The sequence below is a fragment of the Melanostigma gelatinosum genome (genome assembly GCF_949748355.1).
Source record: "Melanostigma gelatinosum genome assembly, chromosome: 14".
NCBI classification, from domain to species: domain Eukaryota; kingdom Metazoa; phylum Chordata; class Actinopteri; order Perciformes; family Zoarcidae; genus Melanostigma; species Melanostigma gelatinosum.
The window spans coordinates 505786-533285 of NC_136647.1; the positions used below are offsets into that span (position 1 = coordinate 505786).

Sequence of the window (27500 nt, forward strand, 5' to 3'; positions counted from 1 at the left end):
GTCTGGACGAGGAAAGACCGGAGGCAAGGCCAGAGCGAAGGCCAAGACCAGGTCCTCCCGTGCCGGCCTTCAGTTCCCCGTCGGCCGTGTCCACAGACACTTGAGGAAGGGTAACTACGCTCACCGTGTCGGTGCCGGAGCTCCGGTGTACCTGGCGGCGGTGCTGGAGTACCTGACCGCTGAGATCCTGGAGCTGGCTGGGAACGCTGCCCGCGACAACAAGAAGACCAGGATCATCCCCCGTCACCTGCAGCTGGCCGTCCGCAACGACGAGGAGCTCAACAAGCTGCTGGGCGGAGTGACCATCGCTCAGGGCGGCGTGCTGCCCAACATCCAGGCGGTGCTGCTGCCCAAGAAGACCGAGAAGGCCGCCAAGAAGTAGACCCCCTAACCGGCTGACTAACAACACAAAGGCTCTTTTAAGAGCCACTCACAAGGAACTACAGAGATTGATTCTTATTTACTTATTTATTGTCACTTACGCTACTTATCTGATTAAATGTATCTTCAGCTATTAATGTGATCAGTTAGTCTTAATAAAAAACTGTGTACAAAAACCTTTCCTAAGCTGCACGATTCATTAATAGTTCAGACTATTCTGTGCAGAAAGAACAATAGTTTACTTTTATTAGCACCATAAACTGCATTCACATTTGCTGTAAAATAAAGTTGCACTTTTATACCTACATCAATTCTTATAACTACCAAACATATTTTTGGAAAATTCACTACATAGCTCTTTAAATATCACTTTGTTTACATGTCAATGTTGTATTCTTTGAAAAAGAAAAAAAGACGAATCACATAATTTCCTCTGAAGTTAAAGGCTAGAGGGATTTCCTCATAGACCAGAGGAGTCGCCCCCTGATGGTCAGTAGAGAGAATGCAGCGTTAAGACTCTTCAGAACCAGAGGTTGTCTCCTGGATCAAACATTGTGGTTTTAATGGGACATTTTGGTGGACGGTCACGGTGCCTTCACACTGTTCCTCAGCCTGCACGAGTTGTTTAATAAGGGGTTAGAGGGCGCAACAACGTCAAAAGGAGTACATCAATTTTAAAGACTGGTAGAAACAGTGTACACTGTGTATTTATATATATTTACATACAACTTATGTTCAGTGTGAATGAATCGCACGACTGTTGTACAGTTGTGAGTGAATGTTTCATTAAAGTATAAATGTTACAGTAAACAAACAATGTTACAATACGTTGATGGTTTTTGTTTTGCTCGGTATTCTACGGAAGCTCTGAGAGGTCAATGAGGTGATTTAAGAACGGGAACGTTTTGTCAGGATCATCTTTCCTGTAAACAAATTATGAAACAAAGCAAAGCTGTGGCAAATGGAAACATGTTGTAATACTTATTGTGTCCACAAGGGGCTCTAAATCAACTAAAAGCATTCGCCCAGGTCTGTCCTATTCATATTTATACGTTCCCGTTGCATAAGAACTTTATGGGATGGGAATGACTGTTCCAGGTATTAACACACCCTCGAGGTTACCAAGGAAACAGAGAGAATAGATTGTAAAAAACTATCGATTTTGGTCGCAAAATTAAAATACAAATCAGCTCAGTGAGGCTGTACTGAGACACAGCACTGCTTTATGCTAGCATGCTAACAGATGATTTGCAGAAATAATGTTCACCCTTCTTAGCTTAACATGCTAACAGAGGTTTAGCAGATATAATGTCACCTTCTTAGCATAGCATGTTAACATGCTAACAGATGTTTAGCAGATATGTCACCTTCTTAGCATAGCGTGTTAACATGCTAATAGATGTTTAGCAGATATAATGTCACCTTCTTAGCATAGCGTGTTAACATGCTAACAGATGTTTAGCAGATATAATGGTTACCTTCTTAGCTTAGCGTGTTAGCATGCTAACATTAGCTAATGATCAGTAACCATGAAACCTGTTGATCCTGATTATATTATATATTATTAACAGACTGATATGCATGTGTTCCTGTAGCGTCTCCCTTTAAATAAAACAGAAACATGATAATACATTAATGTTTGTTCAGTCTCTGTCTTCATAAAGGACAGTTTTATTTTGATCTTCTTCTTCCTGTTTAAATCAAAATGTTTCAACAGAAACATGAGGCAGCAGGTTCTGTTGAAGGGAAACTTAAAGATGAAGATGTTTGAAGGCCTCTCCTGACTCCTCACTGCTTCCTTGTCCTTCCCTCCTTGCGTCCTTTCCCCTTAGCTGGCGGGGTCCACCACCAGGACTTTACACTCCCTCTTGGCGATCTTGTCCAGCGACAGCAGCGACTTGTCCTGCGGTGGCAGGTAGAGCGGCCGACCCACCGGAGAGCCGACAGGGGGGGTGATGGCCCGCCGCTCCATAGCACTGCCCGTCCTGACACACACACACACACGCACACACTGACTGATACGAAGTACATTTACTCGAGTACAGAACTTTAACCCTCTGAAGCCAAAAACCCACAGATGGGATGGAAATGCATGTTTTATTCAAACAATCGCGAAAACTACACCGTTCATCACAGCCAGGAGCTGTAAAAAGCCTCATTGTTGTCAGATTTTCATAATAATAATAATTTCAGTGGTACCTCATGATATGGGAGCGAGACGGCTGCTGGTGGGAGAAGGACTGGGACCGACCCAGACTGGCCTGGTGTCGGTCCAGCAGGTCTCGAAACGCCGGGCTGGACGGGCTGTTTTTACCTGTGAGGACACGACAACGTTCAACACAGAAACCACGACATCTTCCACCATCAGAAGGAAGCTACGTGATGGTTACACTCCAAGAAGAAGATCTGGAATCTTTGGAAATACTTAAATATCAAATTCAGAGGGTTTGAACAAATGAACAGGCGTCTAGTTACCTCAAGGTTTGTTTGTGTATCTGTAATTATTACAGTATTATTTCATTAGTTTATTAAATCAGATGGGAACCATGAAACCAGTTAGAGGTGAATAATAAAGAACCTGTAACCTGCTTCCTGCTTTTTGCCTCCATAGAGACACCAACAATGGTTCCTCAGAAATAAGGCTAATGCTGCTTTGAACATGTTGAAGTCCCAGAATATCCAGCATGAGTTCATCATCCAGAGGATTCACGGTGTCAATCAATGCACACGTTGGCTGCTTTACTACAGTTGTATATGAACCCAAAACAAACACATTTAGCTGTGATTTAATCGTAATAAACTGATGCTGATTTGTAAAAAGTCTGAATTCATGTTTTGTTAATTCTCTCCACAAGACAACACGCAAATAACTTTTAAAATGCTTGTTTTCTGAATGGAGTCTGGATTGTAGCTGCTAGGCTATGCTAACATTGTAGCTGCTGCTATGCTATGCTAACATTGTAGCTGCTGCTAGGCTATGCTAACATTGTAGCTGCTGCTAGGCTATGCTAACATTGTAGCTGCTGCTATGCTATGCTAACATTGTAGCTGCTGCTAGGCTATGCTAACATTGTAGCTGCTGCTATGCTAACATTGTAGCTGCTGCTAGGCTATGCTAACATTGTAGCTGCTCCATCAACACAACACAATGTCATCTGCGTACAAATAAGGTCACAATGTTATTGTTTACAGTTTCGTCCGGTCTCTTTACTAATATCTTTTTTTCCACCATTTCTGATGTATCTGTCAACTCTTTTTACCTCCTTTCACATTGAAAATGAAGAAACGTAAACAGGATGTCTTCTTCTTACGTGACAGCGGCCGAGCGTCAGGCGGAGGGTTGGAGACCGAGGCCGTGAACTGGAGCTTTAACTTCATGTGCTGACTCAGCTGCAAAGAGAGAAGACTTGTGTTGGCTTTCTCTACTCCACCAAAGCCATGTGGAAGCTGGCCGTCGCCATCTTGGCTATTTTTGCAACCAGTGAACAGGAAGTGACCATATCTGCTCTACGTCACTCCTCCTCAGTCCAGATGTGGTCACTTCCTGTTAACTGGTTACAAAACAACAAGATGGCGACGGCTAAAATGCCGAACTAGAGGCTTGGTGGTCCAAAAGAAAGGAAGGGGCGGGGCCTCGCCTCTATATTGGGGACCGGTCTGACTTTCTTTCAGAGTGGACCCACCTCGTAGAGTCCTGGTTTGAGGATCTGGAACGCCACGCTGAAGGACAGAGTGCTGCCTTTCCGACAGTGACCGAGGTTGCTGAGAGGAGAGTGACAGACCACAGCGGCCAGAGACACATCGTCAACCTGACCTCGACCTGCACACACACACGCACACACACACACACACACAGGTAGACGATCGATGACATTTAGTGGATGATCTTAGGTCAAAAGCGTAGTTCAGGAAGCAGTAAAATAATTAGTTGAGTATGAAAGCGTTTGAAAAGTTCAAAGATCACAAAAGAATCATCAAATTAACAATTGACATGCTTAACATTAAATCAACGAGCCACAAGCACCAACACATGAAATGTATTACGTTTCTGTGTAAAGTTAACGTCACCAAACAAACAAAGAGCTCACTGACATGCAACTGTCCATCACATGGAATGGCAACATCTGGTCCATTCAGCAGAAACAAAATGTTTCCACTCGTCTGAAAGAAGACGTTTTATAGAAAGCTCATAATTGACCAGATGTTCCTGCATGTACAGTCTTCTCTTAACATGACCGATAGCAAGACACATGATTTGAACTCAAATGTGTGTATTTCTTATATAGCTTGTTTATAAAATGTCCCCTTTGAGACCCTCGGTCTCACTGACCCTCTGGGGTCCAGACGAGCCGGACAGCCAGGAAGTCCTGCAGGTTGTTGAGCAGAACGTATTTAACCTTGAAGTGTTCCTTCACCCTCACGCTGCTCGGGCAGCTGGCCGTCATGACGAAGCGAGGCTCGTCCAGACGGATGCTGGGCAACCTGAGGGAGGAAGAGACAGAAGATCTGAAGGAGCGTAGATAAGAAGTGGACGTAGTTAAGGTGACGTCTCTCATTGGTTTGAGGGTGTTTTGAAGCCTCAAGTTCTGTTTTATCCGTCGCCATGTTGTTTTTTAGGAACCAGTGAATAGGAAGTGACCATATTAGGACTGAGGAGGAGTGACGTAGACACCTGTCAATCACTGTGTAGCCCCGCCCTAAAGCATCCCCTGCTTTATGGTCTGTGTGACTCTAAATGGACCATAATGTACTAAATGAACATCATGCTGTATTGAAGAAGACTTGAAACTAGAGATTGAGACATAAACTCATGTTTACAATGTTTACTGAGGGAATAAATCAAGAGAGAAGTAGAGTCATTTTCTATAGACTTCTATGAAAGGTTTTGTTTTTAGATACAAACGGGTCATTAACGGGAACGAAAACAATTCTTATTTTCTGGTGATTATACTCCAGAATTATATCCCATTTCTGCCACTATATCCCCTAAATGTTACACACTGTTCCTTTAACTATAATATAGACACATACGTATATTTCATGTGAGTGGGACGGACTTTTAAAAGTGGATTTAATCACAAAATACGTCCTTACCTGTAGTGGGTGTAGATACAGTTGGTGAAAGGCATCTTGGTAGTTGACCACTGCACCACAGCGACCAGGGGAACCTCCAGCCCCTGAACATAAAACAACACACACACACACACACACACACACACACACACACACACACACACACACACACAGTGATGAGATAAAGGAATCACTTTGACCACAAGGGGAGTTCATGTATAAGTTCATTCATGTTTAATGATAAATCGCTGCAGTCGAGTCTGAAACATTTAATATCAACCAAAACACACAATCAGTCCATTCAGTTTACTTTCTCATAATCAATCGCTTTCGTTATCGACATTTCATGGTTAAAAAAGCTCAAAACTGCATCCACTGTTTTAAGTCAGACATAATCTGTGAAGGCTGATGGCTGATTATCTGGCCATTTCAATGTGCACTAAATTGTTTGATTCGTCTCATTTAGCAGCTGGCTAGTTAGCTAGCTAACGTTAGCGTGCTAATCCCGCCACGTTTTAATGCTCGCGTTCTGGGGCGAAATGGTAGAGCTACAGAGACTCTCAGGAAGAGGTTTTTAAAGGCACAGAAAGTAAGTAATTATCATTAGCTTCATGTCAATTCAATGTATTATAGACTTACAACAAGCAAACAAACAGCTAGTATGCCGTTGTCATTAGCTAGCTAACGTTACAACGTTGTTCGAACGCTGATTTGTGCACCACAGTCCCACATTAACAGTTCCCCCAGTTTACGGCATGGGACGCCTAATATTTAACTGAACTTGTTACCGCTCCTCTGGCAGGGCATGAGCGCCGGTCTGCTCGCCAAAAGAGCGCCGCTATTGTGTCGCGTTAATGCCATAAACGACCACTGACGACGTATCGGGGTCTTGAACCCTTGAAGGGTTGTCCCACTTCTGAGAGGAAGATTTCAACCCTTGTAACTCTCTTCTGAGGGGCAAGTTGAAAACAATGGGTCGGGGTAAAAATCAGAAATGGGATGGGCCCGCAGGCTCAGACACTTACGCTCAAATACTGTTTGTTCATGTTCTTTCAAAACACACTAGAGAAGTAACACATTAAGTGTAAAATACTTCTGTAGCTTCTGCAAACCGCAGTCAAATATTTCCTGAAATATAAAGAAAAGCAGCAGAGTTCTTTTTAGTGTCACAATATTTGATTCATGGATTTGTAACCATATTCAACCTTTGTTTAACCAGGACACCCGGCCGAGATATTAGTCCAACAACAGAAAACACCAAATATTTCAAAAGTTATCATGAAAACAAAATGCAACTGAAACATAATAGATCACATTCTAGAAACAACCTAAAGTACCTTTAAAACAGTCACACAAACATGTTCAAACCTCGTTGGAGTCGTCTTCCGGCATGTCGTTGAGATGCAACTGGAACAGGAAGTCGTGCTCCTCCAAAGCGCTGAGCATGCTGGGAAGGCGGGAGGCCAGGCTGTCCACCCTGCAGAAAGACGCCATGCCAACCTCACCTGACTGGTGGCTGCAGAGCAGGAGAGGAAGCAGTTTGAGCTTCATCAGGTCAAAACCATCACACTCTGCAGACGGTGAGTTTTAAATGAAATGTGACGTAAGAGATGGTAATGTAACATAAAGTAATAGAAGATAACGTAACACAATATAACGTGACGGAACATAATGAAACAAAAGATAACAGAACAGTCTATGGTGTTACGTTATATTAGGAACCCAGAACAATACAACGTAATGTAACGAAGGGAAGATCACGGAACAGAAGATAGCAGATATAATGTGACAGCAAACATGAAACAAAGGTGACAGAACATAATGTAACAAAAGGTGATGGACAGAAAGTGAGGAAACTCACATCAAGTAAGGCAGCTTAACGAAGGCATGCTGTGGAACATCATGACAGCATGATGTAATGTAACAACACAACATATCATGTGATGGAACGTCTTGATGATGTCATTGTTATCAAATGAACAGGTCACACAGATATAAACACACATAAAGGAGGTGGAATCATAGCGGTCACGTCCCTCTCCACCAGTCATACGTGACATCATGCAACAGATCATACGTGACATCATGCAACAGGTCAGACGTGACATCATGCAACAGGTCATACGTGACATCATGCAACAGGTCAGCCGTGATATCATGCAACAGGTCAGACGTGACATCATGCAACAGGTCAGCCGTGACATCATGCAACAGGTCAGACGTGACATCATGCAACAGGTCAGACGTGACATCATGCAACAGGTCATACGTGACATCATGCAACAGGTCAGCCGTGACATCATGCAACAGGTCAGACGTGACATCATGCAACAGGTCAGACGTGACATCATGCAACAGGTCATACGTGACATCATGCAACAGGTCATACGTGACATCATGCAACAGGTCAGACGTGACATCATGCAACAGGTCATACGTGACATCATGCAACAGGTCATACGTGACATCATGCAACAGGTCATACGTGACATCATGCAACAGGTCAGACGTGACATCATGCAACAGGTCATACGTGACATCATGCAACAGGTCAGACGTGACATCATGCAACAGGTCATACGTGACATCATGCAACAGGTCAGACGTGACATCATGCAACAGGTCAGACGTGACATCATGCAACAGGTCATACGTGACATCATGCAACAGGTCATACGTGACATCATGCAACAGGTCATACGTGACATCATGCAACAGGTCATACGTGACATCATGCAACAGGTCAGACGTGACATCATGCAACAGGTCATACGTGACATCATGCAACAGGTCAGACGTGACATCATGCAACAGGTCATACGTGACATCATGCAACAGGTCAGACGTGACATCATGCAACAGGTCAGACGTGACATCATGCAACAGGTCATACGTGACATCATGCAACAGGTCATACGTGACATCATGCAACAGGTCATACGTGACATCATGCAACAGGTCAGACGTGACATCATGCAACAGGTCATACGTGACATCATGCAACAGGTCATACGTGACATCATGCAACAGGTCAGACCTGACATCATGCAACAGGTCAGACGTGACATCATGCAACAGGTCAGACGTGACATCATGCAACAGGTCAGACGTGACATCATGCAACAGGTCAGACCTGACATCATGCAACAGGTCAGACCTGACATCATGCAACAGGTCAGACGTGACATCATGCAACAGGTCATACGTGACATCATGCAACAGGTCAGACGTGACATCATGCAACAGGTCATACGTGACATCATGCAACAGGTCATACGTGACATCATGCAACAGGTCAGACGTGACATCATACAACAGGTCAGACGTGACATCATGCAACAGGTCATACGTGACATCATGCAACAGGTCAGACGTGACATCATGCAACAGGTCATACGTGACATCATGCAACAGGTCATACGTGACATCATGCAACAGGTCAGACGTGACATCATACAACAGGTCAGACGTGACATCATGCAACAGGTCATACGTGACATCATGCAACAGGTCAGACGTGACATCATGCAACAGGTCAGACGTGACATCATGCAACAGGTCAGACCTGACATCATGCAACAGGTCAGACGTGACATCATGCAACAGGTCAGACGTGACATCATGCAACAGGTCAGACGTGACATCATGCAACAGGTCAGACGTGACATCATGCAACAGGTCATACGTGGACGTCTGATGCGTGTGTACGTACCTCACGTTGTCCACCAGCAGCACGGAGCCGTCTGGCATCATGGGAAGGTAGGAGGCGTTGAGGTTCGGTAAAATACGAACATCCCGAACACACACCTCCTCCTGAGAAGACTCGTTCAACACTGAGAGGAGGAGAAGGATAAAACATAGTTCACCGCTTTTAATCCGTTCATAACTGTGAGTCGGCGAGGAATAATCTCCGGACCTTTGAGGATGGCGAGGTGCCTCCCAGAGACGGTCATCTGCTTCCAGCGGACGGTGGGCGGCGGCAGGACGGTCAGAGTGGTGCTCACTGTGGACGGGAGCAACCAGACGATTGTTCAAATGCAGAATAACTGACCAACCATCATTTACAGTATCATCATTCAGTGTCTGAAATGTAAAAGAAAAATGAGTTTCAAGGTCTTCAAATACCTAGTTTTGTGCAACCAACAGTCCAAAACCCCCAAAATATTCCGTTTACAATCAAACGTGATGAAGAACAGCAGCAGATCCTCTCATCCTCTAAGCTGCAACCAGAGAAGATCTGGAATTGTTTTTCACCATCTGTGTTTGAAAAATGACTAAAACGATTATTTGATGAGCAAAATAGTTGATATTTAGTTTTTCTATCAATATTCCTTCAGTGTTTTACACCAATTCAGAGGTTTCGTTCCATCTTTTAGCACGTGATGTCAGATATTTAGGATGTATTTGTTGTTTTTCCTTTTTCTTTGTTGTGCTTTAAACGAAACATTTCAGGACAAATTTCCTCTTTTTTGTCAGTGACCTTTGATACGCCAACGTTTTACTGTTTGGTCTTCTTCTAGGTAACACAACATCTTACGAGTGGTTGAGAGAACCCTTAAAGTACGCATGACTATCGTATGATCAAGGTTAGATGCTTCCATGTTTTACAATCATTATAATGTTTGGATGACAGACAAACACTACTAATCCATGCAGACTGTCTATAAGAAGAGGACGGAGTCGTCTTTAGTTTGTGGGCTGATGTTTTGAAGCCTCGAATTTGTCACTGTGGCCGTCGCCATCTTGGTGTTTTTATAACCAGTGAACAGGAAGTGACCATATTTGGACTGAGGAGGAGTGCCTCTGGTAGAGGCCTGTCAGCCACCGGGTGTGTGTTGTACCCTGAGCTTTGAAGGTGTTCAGGTCGTGTCTGAAGGTGTGTGTGGGCTCTCGTTGCTGCAGGACGCTCAGGTAGCCGAGCTCCTGCACCTCTGCTTTCTCTGCCTCCTTCTTCCACACTGTCACCATCACCTGAACACACACAGAAGAAAAAACACTTTATTGAGTCTTGCTGGAAAAATGACACGAAGCCTTGGATCCCCGTTTTGTGGTGGACCCGAGACCAGTTTTCTGGATCACGTTCACACTTTTCCAAACGCCCTGAATGAGATGTAGTTGCTCCTGACCTTGACTTTCAGGGTGCTGACGGGGAGTTTGTCCAGAGAGACGGTGAGGGGGAAGATCACTTCATCCGTCAAAACCACCGGCTCGTCCAGAGGAGACTGAAGGCACAGACACACTGATTACACAGCAGCATGATCAATGAACACAGAAGAGCTGCGTTGATGTCTGATACGATACAACGAAGTGAAGTTGGCGACTCAATACTATATGCAGGTCGACATCAACAATCAGAAAGTCATTCTGTAAGCGAGGGGGGCGGGGCTTAGCTCAGGGTCAATTAGCACTAAACAAAGTACAGACGAGGATGATTGGGAACGTCATTTGTGTTGTAGGTTTTTGGTCGTACTTTGACCTGATGGTGGCGCTGGATGAATTGTAAAGGGATCACCATGTTATTGATTCATCCTGTGGGGAGCATGAATGTGCCAAACTTCATAGAAATCTATTTGGTATATGTTGAAATAATAAGTCTGCCGTGCTCACATCCAAGCTCTTAACAACTAACTAGTTGATGGACTTGCTGCCCTCCTACCTACAGTAATGCTGCTGTACCTGAACAGGTGCCCTGCGGAACTCCCTCGCCGCCGTCCCCGATGAGTTGTGTATGAGCAGCGGCTTGCAGTCCCTGAAGCTCCGGCACCGGGAGTCCACGCGGCTGCCGAGCGCCGCGATGGCCGCCTCCGCCGCCGCGATGTAGTCGTCCTCGCCGTCCTCGTTGGCCTCGTCCCCGCTGCTCTGGTAGTCATGCTGATGATGGCCTCGATGGCGGCTGCTTTCACCCGGACTCACGCTGGCCACGGCGCACAGAGAGCCGGCCAGCTCCCTCCACGCCCGGCTGCTGGCCGACTCCGTCCCAAAACCGGCCGCGGTGCCATCAACGCCCACTGCTGGAAAATCACGTGTACATAATACAATGCTTGTGAGAACCTTCATTGGCTCCAGTCGCTCCATAAACCTTGACCCCTAATTAGTTCTCTGCTTAGTCCTGGTTTGGTCCAATGTTGAACACAGTGTTAGTCCTGGTTTGGTCCAATGTTGAACACAGTTTTAGTCCTGGTTTGGTCCAATGTTGAACACAGTGTTAGTCCTGGTTTGGTCCAATGTTGAACACAGTGTTAGTCCTGGTTTGGTCCAATGTTGAACACAGTGTTAGTCCTGGTTTGGTCCAATGTTGAACACAGTGTTAGTCCTGGTTTGGTCCAATGTTGAACACAGTTTTAGTCCTGGTTTGGTCCAATGTTTAACACAGTGTTAGTCCTGGTTTGGTCCAATGTTGAACACAGTGTTAGTCCTGGTTTGGTCCAATGTTGAACACAGTTTTAGTCCTGGTTTGGTCCAATGTTGAACACAGTGTTAGTCCTGGTTTGGTCCAATGTTGAACACAGTGTTAGTCCTGGTTTGGTCCAATGTTGAACACAGTGTTAGTCCTGGTTTGGTCCAATGTTGAACACAGTGTTAGTCCTGGTTTGGTCCAATGTTGAACACAGTTTTAGTCCTGGTTTGGTCCAATGTTTAACACAGTGTTAGTCCTGGTTTGGTCCAATGTTGAACACAGTGTTAGTCCTGGTTTGGTCCAATGTTGAACACAGTTTTAGTCCTGGTTTGGTCCAATGTTGAACACAGTGTTAGTCCTGGTTTGGTCCAATGTTGAACACAGTGTTAGTCCTGGTTTGGTCCAATGTTTAACACAGTGTTAGTCCTGGTTTAGTCCAATGTTGAACACAGTATTAGTCCTGGTTTAGTCCAATGTTTAACACAGTGTTAGTCCTGGTTTGGTCCAATGTTGAACACAGTTTTAGTCCTGGTTTAGTCCAATGTTGAACACAGTATTAGTCCTGGTTTAGTCCAATGTTTAACACAGTGTTAGTCCTGGTTTGGTCCAATGTTTAACACAGTGTTAGTCCTGGTTTGGTCCAATGTTGAACACAGTTTTAGTCCTGGTTTGGTCCAATGTTGAACACAGTTTTAGTCCTGGTTTGGTCCAATGTTGAACACAGTGTTAGTCCTGGTTTGGTCCAATGTTGAACACAGTTTTAGTCCTGGTTTGGTCCAATGTTGAACACAGTTTTAGTCCTGATTTGGTCCAATGTTGAACACAGTGTTAGTCCTGGTTTGGTCCAATGTTGAACACAGTGTTAGTCCTGGTTTGGTCCAATGTTTAACACAGTGTTAGTCCTGGTTTGGTCCAATGTTGAACACAGTTTTAGTCCTGGTTTGGTCCAATGTTGAACACAGTGTTAGTCCTGGTTTGGTCCAATGTTGAACACAGTGTTAGTCCTGGTTTGGTCCAATGTTGAACACAGTTTTAGTCCTGGTTTGGTCCAATGTTGAACACAGTGTTAGTCCTGGTTTGGTCCAATGTTGAACACAGTGTTAGTCCTGGTTTGGTCCAATGTTGAACACAGTTTTAGTCCTGGTTTGGTCCAATGTTGAACACAGTGTTAGTCCTGGTTTGGTCCAATGTTGAACACAGTTTTAGTCCTGGTTTGGTCCAATGTTGAACACAGTGTTAGTCCTGGTTTGGTCCAATGTTGAACACAGTTTTAGTCCTGGTTTGGTCCAATGTTGAACACAGTGTTAGTCCTGGTTTGGTCCAATGTTGAACACAGTTTTAGTCCTGGTTTGGTCCAATGTTGAACACAGTGTTAGTCCTGGTTTGGTCCAATGTTGAACACAGTTTTAGTCCTGGTTTGGTCCAATGTTGAACACAGTGTTAGTCCTGGTTTGGTCCAATGTTGAACACAGTTTTAGTCCTGGTTTGGTCCAATGTTGAACACAGTGTTAGTCCTGGTTTGGTCCAATGTTGAACACAGTTTTAGTCCTGGATTGGTCCAATGTTTAACACAGTGTTAGTCCTGGTTTAGTCCAATGTTGAACACAGTATTAGTCCTGGTTTAGTCCAATGTTTAACACAGTGTTAGTCCTGGTTTGGTCCAATGTTGAACACAGTTTTAGTCCTGGTTTAGTCCAATGTTGAACACAGTATTAGTCCTGGTTTAGTCCAATGTTTAACACAGTGTTAGTCCTGGTTTGGTCCAATGTTTAACACAGTGTTAGTCCTGGTTTGGTCCAATGTTGAACACAGTTTTAGTCCTGGTTTGGTCCAATGTTGAACACAGTTTTAGTCCTGGTTTGGTCCAATGTTGAACACAGTGTTAGTCCTGGTTTGGTCCAATGTTGAACACAGTGTTAGTCCTGGTTTGGTCCAATGTTGAACACAGTTTTAGTCCTGGTTTGGTCCAATGTTTAACACAGTGTTAGTCCTGGTTTGATCCAATGTTTAACACAGTGTTAGTCCTGGTTTGGTCCAATGTTGAACACAGTTTTAGTCCTGGTTTGGTCCAATGTTTAACACAGTTTTAGTCCTGGTTTGGTCCAATGTTGAACACAGTGTTAGTCCTGGTTTGGGCCAATGTTTAACACAGTGTTAGTCCTGGTTTAGTCCAATGTTGAACACAGTGTTAGTCCTGGTTTGGTCCAATGCTGAACACAGTTTTAGTCCTGGTTTAGTCCAATGTTGAACACAGTGTTAGTCCTGGTTTGGTCCAATGTTGAACACAGTTTTAGTCCTGGGTTGGTCCAATGTTGAACACAGTTTTAGTCCTGGTTTGGTCCAATGTTGAACACAGTGTTAGTCCTGGTTTGGTCCAATGTTGAACACAGTTTTAGTCCTGGTTTGGTCCAATGTTGAACACAGTGTTAGTCCTGGTTTGGTCCAATGTTGAACACAGTTTTAGTCCTGGTTTGGTCCAATGTTGAACACAGTGTTAGTCCTGGTTTGGTCCAATGTTGAACACAGTTTTAGTCCTGGTTTGGTCCAATGTTTAACACAGTGTTAGTCCTGGTTTGGTCCAATGTTTAACACAGTGTTAGTCCTGGTTTGGTCCAATGTTGAACACAGTTTTAGTCCTGGTTTGGTCCAATGTTGAACACAGTTTTAGTCCTGGTTTGGTCCAATGTTGAACACAGTGTTAGTCCTGGTTTGGTCCAATGTTGAACACAGTGTTAGTCCTGGTTTGGTCCAATGTTGAACACAGTTTTAGTCCTGGTTTGGTCCAATGTTTAACACAGTGTTAGTCCTGGTTTGGTCCAATGTTTAACACAGTGTTAGTCCTGGTTTGGTCCAATGTTGAACACAGTTTTAGTCCTGGTTTGGTCCAATGTTTAACACAGTTTTAGTCCTGGTTTGGTCCAATGTTGAACACAGTGTTAGTCCTGGTTTGGTCCAATGTTTAACACAGTGTTAGTCCTGGTTTGGTCCAATGTTGAACACAGTTTTAGTCCTGGTTTAGTCCAATGTTTAACACAGTTTTAGTCCTGGTTTGGTCCAATGTTTAACACAGTTTTAGTCCTGGTTTAGTCCAATGTTGAACACAGTTTTAGTCCTGGTTTAGTCCAATGTTGAACACAGTGTTAGTCCTGGTTTGGTCCAATGTTGAACACAGTGTTAGTCCTGGTTTGGTCCAATGTTGAACACAGTGTTAGTCCTGGTTTGGTCCAATGTTGAACACAGTTTTAGTCCTGGTTTAGTCCAATGTTGAACACAGTGTTAGTCCTGGTTTGGTCCAATGTTGAACACAGTTTTAGTCCTGGTTTGGTCCAATGTTGAACACAGTTTTAGTCCTGGTTTGGTCCAGATTATTAGTGTTTTAGTTCTAGTTTGGTCCAATATTCTGTGGGGTTCTATCCTTGGTATAGTCCAGTATTCTCTGGTGCTTTAGCCCTCATTAGGTGCAACGTTCTCTCGTGATTTAGCTCCAGTTTGCTTCAGTACTCATTTGAACTTCCACCCTTCTTTGGTCAAATACGGTATTCATTCGATGTGTAGCATTGATTTGGTCCAATAGGTTATTATGCCATGAGGGGATCAGCAGTATGAACACTTCACCATCATTTTACGACACATGGTCCATTTTTCTTCATTCATTTCAGATGAAAAACATAATTTTCATTAAAAAAACAATATTTTCTCTGCTGGTTCAAACTGCATTTTTTAAATTGTAAAACACATTGTTCAAGGATTTTAAGATTGGAGTGACATTTTATCAGATTTCCTCTTGTATCGTGTTTATTTGAACAAATAAATCCAAATCTGTGTTACACTTCATAGGTTACATAGAATAATATTAAGCCTGACAATAACATTGGGTTGTGTTGTACTTTGACTCTGGTACAACAAACAGAATCTCCATGAATCTGCAGACACATTCTCCAACTGAAGGTCTTGCCTTCAATTCCCCTGCACATGAAGAAACCTTTATATAATATTTATAATAAGGCTTCTTTCTCCCCTCCTCCCATCCAGAGCTGGTTGGATGCCCCCCCCCTTACCGGGCCCGGTCTCGGTCGGAGTCGCCCCCGCGTCCCTGCAGCGCAGCACCAGGAGGAAGCGGACCGTCTCTCCCAGGTAGAGGTGACTCCTGCGGGGCAGCGTGCGGTAGCGGGCCGGGTCCGACAGGTCGGTGATGGGCACCGCCGGGAAATACATGAAGTACTCGCACTGCGACTCCATCATCTGCACCATGGCGACGACGGGAGGAGGCTGCGCGAGCAAGGACCGGAGTCAGCGCGCGGAGACAATGGAAAACACACACACTTCCTGTTTCCACTTTCAAAGTAAAAGCACCGACATTGTCTGCAGGGATGGAATAAAATAGACCTTTTGCGCCTCTTAGTGGCCATATTATTGTAGTGGAGACAAGGTAGTATATTACAGAATTACTTTACTTCTTTATTAACAAAACAATTACAAAAGAGGTGATATTAGAATAGTTAAAATATGAAATGTCATACAGTAAATAGGTACAAACACAGGTTGGTAAGTTATACCTACCAGCATAGGTCGATGCTGGTAGGTTGATGCTGGTAGGTTGATGCTGGTAGATTGATGCTGGTAAGTTGATGCTGGTAAGTCGATGCTGGTAAGTCGATGCTGGTAAGTTGATGCTGTTTTGATAATCAAAAATATAAAACCAAAGTGCAATAAGTGAGGGTTGGAACTTAAAACTAAAGCTAAATCCAGAGTTTTACCTTCATGCTCGGCTTCCTCTTTACGCCGATGGTCCAGTACAACGCCTGCATTAAACCGCCCCTCAATCTCATGCTCCATTTAACCAAGATACCTGAACTCTAACTCCCAACCCGAATGGCACAATCCACCGTTTTCCAGAGTACCATGGCCTCAGACTTAGAGGTGCCACTTCTCACCATATTGCTCAATTTAGCAGCCAAACTTCAGACTAAGAAGACACCTATAGTTTTCTAAAGTTATAATATCTTGTGAAGCAATAGGTGTTTACATAAATATGATATGAATATATATAAAACGTACTCACCCCCAACAATCAAATCAGAAATAAAACATCTACGTACAAGTCAAGTGTTCTATAAGTTGTAAACGATTCAAATAGTGCAAATAAATAAATACTGGATCCATATCGACGGACTCGATGATTATGTACAATATATGTACAAAATATGTACATATGTATTGCAGTTAATAGGGCAGGTGTCAATGTAGGTCGTAATCATTGTGACGTTACTGTCTGTGACACTATGCACGTGACGTAAAACCATCATGCATCACATACATGAAATTTGACCGTGTAAACAATCGGATATATGAGAGTGATTGTGGTTATGACTCTATTAGCCTTGTTATTATCTGTCACTGGATGGGCTTAACACTAACTTTGTGTCCAAGGAGCACATGTGCTAGTAAGATGGAAATCAAGGAGCACAAGAAAACTGTGGGGGGCCCAATGAAAATGTGTCAAATAATGTCTTTCCTTAATAAAGCGATACAAGGAGATATTTTTAACTAAAATTATCTAATTAATAAATAAAGTATGTTAGGTCAATTATCTCTGCCTCAAATTGTATTTCTTTAAGTAGTATGTAAATATGTATGCTTTTAACTGCTTTAACTGCATTAACGGTACGAACGATGTGAACTTGTCTATAATAAAGTAGTTATTTTTGGCTGTTAAATGAAGAAAGAAAAAATTCTGCTCAGTCCGTTTAGACACAAATGATTTCACTGGTCCAGCAGCTTTTGTGAGCAGGTCGTCTAGCTCGCTTTTACAACATCTTTCATTTATTCATGCTGGTCACAGTAAAACATAAGTTAACGCAGGTTTTCTGAAGACGTTCCATCTGGATTCTGTTGGTAGTAAAGAGATAGAGCCTGAAGATGCAGTCCAGTACAGAGATAGAGCCTTAAGATGCAGTCTAGTAAAGAGTTAGAGCCTTAAGATACAGTCTAGTAAAGAGTTAGAGCCTTAAGATGCAGTCTAGTAAAGAGATAGAGCCTTAAGATGCAGTCTAGTAAAGAGATAGAGCCTTAAGATGTAGTCTAGTAGAGAGTTAGAGCCTTAAGATGCAGTCTAGTAAAGAGTTAGAGCCTTAAGATACAGTCTAGTAAAGAGTTAGAGCCTTAAGATGCAGTCTAGTAAAGAGATAGAGCCTTAAGATGCAGTCTAGTAAAGAGTTAGAGCCTTAAGATACAGTCTAGTAAAGAGTTAGAGCCTTAAGATGCAGTCTAGTAAAGAGATAGAGCCTTAAGATGCAGTCTAGTAAAGAGATAGAGCCTTAAGATGTAGTCTAGTAGAGAGTTAGAGCCTTAAGATGCAGTCTAGTAAAGAGTTAGAGCCTTAAGATGCAGTCTAGTAAAGAGATAGAGCCTTAAGATGTAGTCTAGTAGAGAGTTAGAGCCTTAAGATGCAGTCTAGTAAAGAGATAGAGCCTTAAGATGCAGTCTAGTAAAGAGATAGAGCCTTAAGATGTAGTCTAGTAGAGAGTTAGAGCCTTAAGATGCAGTCTAGTAAAGACTTAGAGCCTTAAGATGCAGTCTAGTAGAGAGTTAGAGCCTTAAGATACAGTCTAGTAAAGAGTTAGAGCCTTAAGATGCGGTCTAGTAAAGAGTTAGAGCTTTAAGATGCAGTCTAGTAGAGAGTTAGAGCCTTAAGATGCAGTCTAGTAAAGAGTTAGAGCCTTAAGATGCAGTCTAGTAGAGAGTTAGAGCCTTAAGATGCAGTCTAGTAAAGAGTTAGAGCCTTAAGATGCAGTCTAGTAAAGAGATAGAGCCTTAAGATGTAGTCTAGTAGAGAGTTAGAGCCTTAAGATGCAGTCTAGTAAAGAGATAGAGCCTTAAGATGCAGTCTAGTAAAGAGTTAGAGCCTTAAGATGCAGTCTAGTAAAGAGATAGAGCCTTAAGATGCAGTCTAGTAAAGAGATAGAGCCTTAAGATGTAGTCTAGTAGAGAGTTAGAGCCTTAAGATGCAGTCTAGTAAAGACTTAGAGCCTTAAGATGCAGTCTAGTAGAGAGTTAGAGCCTTAAGATACAGTCTAGTAAAGAGTTAGAGCCTTAAGATGCGGTCTAGTAAAGAGTTAGAGCTTTAAGATGCAGTCTAGTAGAGAGTTAGAGCCTTAAGATGCAGTCTAGTAAAGAGTTAGAGCCTTAAGATGCAGTCTAGTAGAGAGTTAGAGCCTTAAGATGCAGTCTAGTAAAGAGTTAGAGCCTTAAGATGCCGTCTGGTAAAGAGTTAGAGCCTTAAGATGCCGTCTGGTAAAGAGTTAGACCCTTAAGATGCAGTCTAGTAAAGAGTTAGAGCCTTAAGATGCAGTCTAGTAAAGAGTTAGAGCCTTAAGATGCAGTCTCGTAAAGAGATAGAGCCTTAAGATGCAGTCTAGTAAAGAGATAGAGCCTTAAGATGTAGTCTAGTAAAGAGTTAGAGCCTTAAGATGCAGTCTGGTAAAGAGTTAGAGCCTTAAGATGTAGTCTAGTAAAGAGTTAGAGCCTTAAGATGCAGTCTGGTAAAGAGTTAGAGCCTTAAGATGCAGTCTTGTAGAGAGTTAGAGCCTTAAGATGCAGTCTAGTAAAGAGTTAGAGCCTTAAGATGCAGTCTGGTAAAGAGTTAGAGCCTTAAGACGCAGTATTGTAGAGAGTTAGAGCCTTAAGATACAGTCTAGTAAAGAGTTAGAGCCTTAAGATGCAGTCTAGTAAAGAGTTGGAGCCTTAAGATGCAGTCTAGTAAAGAGATAGAGCCTTAAGATGTAGTCTAGTAGAGAGTTAGAGCCTTAAGATGCAGTCTAGTAAAGACTTAGAGCCTTAAGATGCAGTCTAGTAGAGAGTTAGAGCCTTAAGATACAGTCTAGTAAAGAGTTAGAGCCTTAAGATGCGGTCTAGTAAAGAGTTAGAGCTTTAAGATGCAGTCTAGTAGAGAGTTAGAGCCTTAAGATGCAGTCTAGTAAAGAGTTAGAGCCTTAAGATGCAGTCTAGTAGAGAGTTAGAGCCTTAAGATGCAGTCTAGTAAAGAGTTAGAGCCTTAAGATGCAGTCTAGTAAAGAGTTAGAGCCTTAAGATGCCGTCTGGTAAAGAGTTAGAGCCTTAAGATGCCGTCTGGTAAAGAGTTAGACCGTTAAGATGCAGTCTAGTAAAGAGTTAGAGCCTTAAGATGCAGTCTAGTAAAGAGTTAGAGCCTTAAGATGCAGTCTAGTAAAGAGATAGAGCCTTAAGATGTAGTCTAGTAAAGAGTTAGAGCCTTAAGATGCAGTCTGGTAAAGAGTTAGAGCCTTAAGATGCAGTCTTGTAGAGAGTTAGAGCCTTAAGATGCAGTCTAGTAAAGAGTTAGAGCCTTAAGATGCAGTCTCGTAAAGAGATAGAGCCTTAAGATGCAGTCTAGTAAAGAGATAGAGCCTTAAGATGTAGTCTAGTAAAGAGTTAGAGCCTTAAGATGCAGTCTGGTAAAGAGTTAGAGCCTTAAGATGCAGTCTTGTAGAGAGTTAGAGCCTTAAGATGCAGTCTAGTAAAGAGTTAGAGCCTTAAGATGCAGTCTGGTAAAGAGTTAGAGCCTTAAGACGCAGTATTGTAGAGAGTTAGAGCCTTAAGATACAGTCTAGTAAAGAGTTAGAGCCTTAAGATGCAGTCTAGTAAAGAGTTGGAGCCTTAAGATGCAGTCTAGTAAAGAGTTGGAGCCTTAAGATGCAGTCTAGTAAAGAGTTGGAGCCTTAAGATGCAGTCTAGTAAAGAGTTGGAGCCTTAAGATGCAGTCTAGTAAAGAGTTAGAGCCAACTGGCACCAACTGGCGCTCAGTAACGTAGTTAGTTCTTCATGGTTCTCTTCAGCAACTGGATTTGTTGCTGTCGGATTGGTTCAAACTAAATGGATCTGAGGAAGTGTTGACTTGCTTTTAATGTTAGTTGGTTCAGGAAATGTAATGATACCTGCACAGTTTTTAAATTATGTACTTTTTTACTCTTTGGGTTTGGGGGAAAGTATCAATTATTTTCAAGTCCAAAGGCTCAAATGAAAGTCACAAGTCAAGTTGCAAGTCTTTTTTATTTGGTCAAGTCACGTCAAAATACATCAAATTTCTAACTGAAGTTCACATTTTCTGCTTGTAACTCTGATTCTCAGAGGCACTATCGAATTAAAGTTGACCTACTTTAGCATAGATACGTTTAAACTGAGGATGACGTGACCAGATGGGTGTTGGGAAATAACAGGAGAAATATTCATGACCTATTATTCAGCTGTTCACCTTAATGAGATGTGATGGTGTCACGTGGTTTAGGGCAGGACAAAGCTGATATACAACGTTTGAGGGCAGGTAAACCCTGCAGACCAGCTCTGCTTTCATACTTGCATGATGTGACTCAATGGGCATCTGATGTTAAATGATGTTGGATTTTCATTTTTCTACAAAACAGGAAGAGGTTTATTCTGCTTTTGTGTAACAACAACATGAAATGTCTCTGAAATGTCGAATGCAACTCAGTCTCAGACCAACATCAGTGTTGGGTTTGAGTATCGGGGATTATCCACTCTGACTACATTACCATGCTGTGTGCTTCTCTTCATTAATGGGATCATGTTGTTCACCTTGAGGAGTAAACTGGTGTTTGGTGAGACCTCCCGTTACATCCTTCTGTTTAACCTCCTTTGTGCAGACACTATGCAGATGGCACTGAGTCAGTTACTGTACCTACTGGCTGCTTGTAGAATAACACTGACGTATCCGTTATGTGGGGTTCTCGTCATGCTCGCCATTCTCACAAAAGAGATCTCCCCTTTCACACTGGTGGTGATGTCTGTGGAGAGATATGTGGCTGTGTGCTACCCACTGAGGCACACTACCATCATCACCGTGAGAAACACAGCAGTGGCTATCTTTGCAGTTTGGGGCTTTGGTTCACTAAATATCCTCTCACGAGTTATTCTCCTGTTAGATTTTCCATTTGAAGACCTGGAGAGCCTGCAGATGACAGATTTTTGTGGTTCGTATTTAATTCTTCTCGGGCCGATGTCTGGTCTTTATGATAAAGGCTACATTTATTTTCTGTTTGTATCAGCTGGTGGGGCGATCACTTGCACCTATATTGGTGTGATGATAGCAGCCAGGTCAGCCTCCACAGACAAAGCTTCAGCCCGAAAGGCTCGTAACACACTGCTGCTGCATGTGGTGCAGCTGGGCCTCAGTCTCTCCTCGTTCATGTACAGCTTCTTCCTCGTAGGCGTCTCAAAACTGGTCACGAGGATCACGATCGCGCATCCGGAATGTCTGTTATGTGTTTGTCATAATGCTCCCCAAGTGTCTGAGTTCTCTCATCTATGGCCTCAGAGACCATCAGGTACGCCCTCGTGTACCACGTATGTTGTCGACTGAAGCTCTCAGTCGTCACAGCAAAGGCTCAAGTCTCACCCTAATATACACAGATATGAATTAACCTCGATGTGTTTGTTAAAGTCAGCATTTATAAGAAACTAATTCAAAATACATGTTTGAAATGATTTTAAATGATTCATGTTTAGAATCAATATCAACTGTTTTGTCAACATTTCTTGAAATCCACCCACAGAAACATGTCAAAATGATCATTCTGACAACCAACAAAAGCTGTCATTCACAATGATTTGAAAAGTATTTGTTCAGAGCTGTCGTCATTTCACTTTTTAAAATAACTTTGTCCTAAAATGTGTTTGCAGGAGATAAGAGCCTGGATGGATTACACAGGCAGCCCCCCCACCTCAACACCACCCACTGCATCCAAAACACACCATCGTCCCGGCACTCCAAACAATATCGCTTTTTGTCTCTGTGACTTCAAAACCCTTACATTTGGGAGGAAATGCAAAGTTTAGGGATGAGAGCTAAATAATATACTTTATGGGGAAAGTTTAGCAGCTGGGACAACAAAGGAACTGACTGGACCAGGAGGTGGCAGTCATGCAACGAATAGAAGGCAAGCTGCCGTTAAACACCACAGAAGAAGAATTACGTCGACGTCATGGCGTAAGACGTATGAAAGTGCGTAGTGACGTTACTGTCCGTCAGTTTTCCCTCGTTGACGAAGCTAGCGCGGCTATGCCGATGGTTCGCTAAATAAGCTTTTATCGTTCAGTATTCTGCTTTATCTTCGTGGGAGGAAGGTCGACGAAGAACCGAACATCCACAGCAACGTTGTTACAGGTAGATGTTTGTCGAACTGACGTTGGTTCTTCTTCTTGTCTTCCTTTTGTTTTGCTAACGTTTTACGGAGTTAGCTAGCTAGCTAGCTTACGTTAGCTTGACGCACGTAACTTCTAACTAGCAAACTGTCCGCAACCTGGTGACCGTCCAGTAGTAGAATGTTGATACTGAGTTAAACATATAATCATTGGAAGAGTTGATATATGTGTGTGTTCATTAATATAACGCCAGTTAACATGGTGTTAGCTATGCTAAGTCAGTGTTAGCTTATCATGCTAATGGTTCCTAGCTTAGTTTGAAACAATGTTGTGCCAAAAGTTTACATCAGTGGTGGAATGTAACTAAGTACTTTTACTTGGGTAGGTTACTGCATTTAAGTAGAAACTACTGCTAGTTAATACTTCTCCCCCACTACATCGCAGAGGTAGATGTTGTTGTTTTTACTACATCTCATCGAGTGTTTCCTTTGTGTTGCTAAAATCCTCGTTCTTCAGCTAAATAAACTCTTTAAAAAGCCTCTCTGATCAGCTGTAAAATGCATCGTCACAAAGCTGAACACTTTCTCTTTAGAGATGCGAGGCTCTCACAGGACAGAGACGCTACAAACACGATGATCTTATAGAATGTGATGTATTAATGTAGATTAAAGTAAACTGGATACAAAGGAGTTGACATGCAACAAACTCATGAATGCAGCACACTGAAATCTGACGCCGTTTGTGTCATCAAGAGATTCTTTTTTTTAATCAAGGAACTGTTTGGATTCGAAGGTTAAATGTCTGAAGAAACTCCAAATTACATTCAATCTTTCAGATTTAACAAGTGTTTATAATCTGATTTGATGTGACCAAAGAGGACCGTTTTTCTAAATGTGAATTGATTTACTGCGGATATAAACGTAGCTTTATGAATGCAGCTGTTCAAAGTGTTTGTCTCCACACAGAAGACCTATGCGGTCCTGCTAGCAGGGCAAGATGTTCAACAAGTCATTCGGTACTCCCTTCGGTGGAGGGACGGGGGGGTTCGGCACCTCATCGACCTTTGGACAACAAAGTGAGTTGTTTTTATTTATTCTCTGGGATTCAAACCTACAGCAGTACCAGGCCGAGCCCAATGACTTCTCATTAATAACTTATGTTCATTCTGTACACGTGACATCTATCACACTTCATCCTCCTAGAGGGATCCCTCCTCTCTTGCTCTCAGGTTTCTTCCTATATTTCCTCCGTATTAAAGAGTTTTGGGGAGTTTTTCCTGTTCTGATGTGAGGGTCAAAGCTAGGGTTGGGTATCGTTTGGCTTTTTCCGATACCGGTGCTAAAACGATACTTTTAAAACGATACCGGTGCCTGAACCGATACTTTTTTCTTAAAATTGAACAATATATTAAGTGTTTAAAGTATACTATAAATATAAATAAATACAAAAATACTGACTTATTTTATTTTACTAGTTGGTGGCGCTAATGTGCCAATTCATCGTTTGCCAACCGCCAGTACTCCTCGAAGAAGAAGGAAGCTCCGCGTGCCCGTGTTGTGCTTATGAGCGGCAGCGCTAAGTAGCCGGTTATCGATGGAGGAAGTCAGTAGCCTGTCGGCCGTTTGACAGATCTCGTTCCCGATTTTTTTTATTAAAAAAAAAAAAAAAAATCATGGCCGAAGCTTCGCCAGAATGATGGAGGGGTTTGTTGTAATAATACTATGAGTGAGGAGCGGAGGACCGAGGCTGCCAGGACGGAGTCATCAGGGTAGTATTTCAATCGGCTCAGGCACCGAAAGGAAGCACCGAAATCTGCGTTGCGTTTCGGTCCGGTAGATACCGGTCGTATAGGAACCGGTGCCATATTGGCACCGATTTTTGGCACCCAACCCTAGTCAAAGCACAGAGGATGTCCTGTGTGTACAGATAGTAAAGCCCTCTGAGGAGAACTGGTGATTTTGGGCTACACTTAATGAATAGAATTGGATTTCTTCCTCCGGGAAGCTCTTTAAAAACACATCTTACCAGAATTTAATGCTGATTGTAAACATTGTGGCGTTCACACGTGCACCATCAGGTTCTCCATGGAGAGGACAGACCAAACCTGTTGGTTAATATCTGATCTGGTCTGTTTCGGTATTCCTGGTGACTGAAGATTTAAATCATCCGTCTGTGTCGTCTACAGACGCAGGTTTTGGGGCGACGGGAGGCTTCGGGACGTCAGCGTTCGGGGCCACGGCCAACACCGGGGGACTGTTTGGTCCTACGCAGAATAAACCTGGTTCGTCTGCTCTTGTTTGAAGAAACAAATAAAAGCAAAGTGATGTTTGTGGTGTTCAGTTACTCAGTGAGTCTGGGGACGTAGTGTTTTACCTGCTGAAAGACATTGGCATGAACCATTTCACGTTTCTTACTCTTTACTAAAGAAACAAGTAGTTGCTTAAAACACAGGACGGCTGTATGGAACACCAATCGGTCCTGGTCTCTTTCCTGCAGGTGGTCTGTTTGGGTCCAGTACGTTCAGCCAGCCGGCGGCTGCCGCCCCCAACACCGGCTTTGGTTTCGGTGCGGCGACCGGCACCTCCACCAGCTTGTTTGGCAACACCGGAACGGGCGCCAGCGGCGGACTCTTCTCCCAGCCGAGCAATGCTTTCGGGGCCAACAAACCCACGTCGTTTGGAAGTGAGAACCCTCCACACGCCACCACTTAGGGTCTGGTTCAGGTCGTGCAGTAGGGACATGAGATGACCAGTAAAGATGTGATATCAGATGCTCGTGTGTTTCTATACAGAACAAGTTCCTTCTAACCAAACGTCCAATGCTCCCGTTGTTTTGCACACTGCTCAGTCCCGTTGTCGTTTTTGATTTGTTTATCTTATGAAACGTCTGAACGTTTGAAGAAGTCTCCCTCCCATCGTGTCCTCCAGGCTTTGGGACCAGCACCAGCAGCGGTGGGCTGTTTGGGTCGACCAACACCACCTCCAACCCGTTCGGTGGAGGTAGTGTCGCCTCCCTGTTCGGAGGCTCGGGGTTCACCGCCACCCAGCAGCAGCAGCAGCAGCAGCAGCAGCCGGGGACCACCATCAAGTTCAACGTGAGTTTCTATAAAGGTCATTCAAACAGGGTCCGGATGCACCCGGAACATGTTGGTCACCCCTGTGCTGTCCAGGGCTGATTGAGGAGTTTAAATGATTTTTAATATAAAAAGATTTTCACTCTGGTTTTTCCTTGCAAATTCAAGACATAAGATTCTAAGAGTCTTTCTCTCAGAATATTTCCCCTTATTTCATATATATTTATATTTTAAACCTACATTGGCCCTGATGTGCTGGGGTACTATTCCCCCACAATGCAACTGCCAAAATAAATGGAGGAAACCTAATTGAGACTCCTCAGAAAACAAAGTTTGGAGGAAAACATTTAGATTCTTTGAATCTAAAGTTTCAGTTTGAACATTAAACGTGTATCGTTTCCTGTTAGTGTGTTGACCTCTGGGGAGCTCAGCAGAAGAATGTTCTGTAAGTTTGTGTTGAACTTAAAATGAACAGAAAGTGATGTTCAAAACGAGCCTTTTCACCCTGAAACCTGTAAATAATGAAAGTGAGACAAAAACGCGCATTTGTACGTTTTACTCACGTCGCACTTCTTTTGTTCCTTCAGCCTCCGACAGGAAGTGACACCATGGTGAAGGCTGGTGTGACCACCAGCATCAACACCAAACACCAGTGCATCACGGCCATGAAGGAGTATGAGAACAAATCCCTGGAGGTGAGTGTGTGTTTGAGGAGACGGCAAAGAAAACAGAGCTCAGCTGTGATTGTCTGAATCTCCACCACCGTCGTGGTGCATTCAGGTACACCTGGTAAACTGAGAATATCCAGCTGTAGGTGTAAACTTCCCTCCTGCCATCGTTCTCTCCCTGCAGGAGCTGAGGCTGGAGGACTACCAGGCGGGCAGGAAGGGCCCGACCAACCCGATGCCGGCGCCGACCGGCGGACTGTTCGGCGCCGTCACGGCGACGCCCGGCGCCGCCACCGGGTTGTTCGGCGCCACGGCCCCCAACACCAACTTCTCCTTTGGACAGAACAAGACCACCTTCGGAGCCGCACGTAAGTAGGCATCATTTCAAATATCAAGTCAGAAAACGTTAAACGCGTCGGCGAGTCATCGGCTCCATCTTTGTTTCTCTTCCAGCGGCGGCCGGAGGTTTCGGCGCGGCTGCCGGCGGTCTGTTCGGTCAGCCGGCCCCCCCACAGGCCAGCAGCCTCTTCAAGCCCTTCGGTCAAACCACCACCACACCGAGCACCGGGTTCTCCTTCGGAAACACCAACACCATGGGACAGGCCAACACCAGCAGCATGGTGAGGACCAACAGTCTCCAGCACATAGATATATACGCCTGTCTGTCTGTCTGTCTGTCTGTCTGTCTGTCTGTCTGTCTGTCTGTCTCTCTGTCTGTCTGTCTGTCTGCCTG

General features: G+C 43.6%; 3 protein-coding genes and 1 pseudogene across 9 annotated transcripts in view; 3 read left to right on the top strand and 1 right to left on the bottom strand.

The window, feature by feature from the left end:
- LOC306787661 (histone H2A-like) overlaps positions 1-815 on the top strand; it is an 879-nt gene extending 64 nt beyond the window's left edge. The window contains exon 1 of the mRNA XM_079282869.1: positions 1-815. This exon is cut by the window's left edge and continues 64 nt beyond it. Coding sequence (XP_079138995.1) covers positions 1-382 — 382 coding nt within the window. The 3' untranslated portion in view covers positions 383-815.
- A 1394-nt stretch (positions 816-2209) lies between these two features.
- On the bottom strand, positions 2210-16102 carry LOC306787645 (trafficking protein particle complex subunit 14-like; the record flags this gene model as incomplete). 3 transcript variants are annotated; one of them, XM_079282851.1, is made up of 13 exons in its annotated part: positions 2210-2366; positions 2581-2695; positions 3693-3771; positions 4065-4201; positions 4712-4863; positions 5476-5558; positions 6823-6970; positions 9167-9287; positions 9371-9457; positions 10296-10425; positions 10581-10676; positions 11131-11413; positions 15915-16102. In XM_079282851.1, the coding sequence occupies 13 exons, from the start codon at positions 16100-16102 to the stop codon at positions 2210-2212; spliced, it is 1776 nt and encodes a 591-aa protein (XP_079138977.1). The 3 variants fall into 3 exon arrangements, with proteins under 3 accessions (XP_079138977.1, XP_079138976.1, XP_079138975.1); XM_079282850.1 differs by having other exon boundaries at positions 11131-11462; positions 15910-16102; XM_079282849.1 differs by having other exon boundaries at positions 11131-11465; positions 15910-16102.
- A 5236-nt stretch (positions 16103-21338) lies between these two features.
- On the top strand, positions 21339-22285 carry LOC306787947 (odorant receptor 131-2-like; annotated as a pseudogene). Its single transcript has one exon. The product of its transcript is annotated as an odorant receptor 131-2-like (transcript).
- Positions 22286-22912: 627 nt separating this feature from the next.
- nup98 (nucleoporin 98 and 96 precursor) overlaps positions 22913-27500 on the top strand; it is a gene marked incomplete at its 3' end in the record, with an annotated part of 31707 nt that continues 27119 nt past the window's right edge. For 2 of the 4 annotated variants that reach the window (XM_079282836.1, XM_079282837.1), the window contains exons 1-8: positions 22913-23048; positions 23992-24101; positions 25212-25307; positions 25523-25708; positions 25927-26120; positions 26687-26794; positions 26952-27135; positions 27221-27387. In XM_079282836.1, the coding sequence (XP_079138962.1) occupies positions 24023-24101; positions 25212-25307; positions 25523-25708; positions 25927-26120; positions 26687-26794; positions 26952-27135; positions 27221-27387 (1014 nt within the window). In that variant the 5' untranslated portion in view covers positions 22913-23048; positions 23992-24022. The remainder of the gene's footprint in view (positions 23049-23991; positions 24102-25211; positions 25308-25522; positions 25709-25926; positions 26121-26686; positions 26795-26951; positions 27136-27220; positions 27388-27500) is intronic. The other 2 variants (XM_079282838.1, XM_079282839.1) reach the window with 1 other exon arrangement.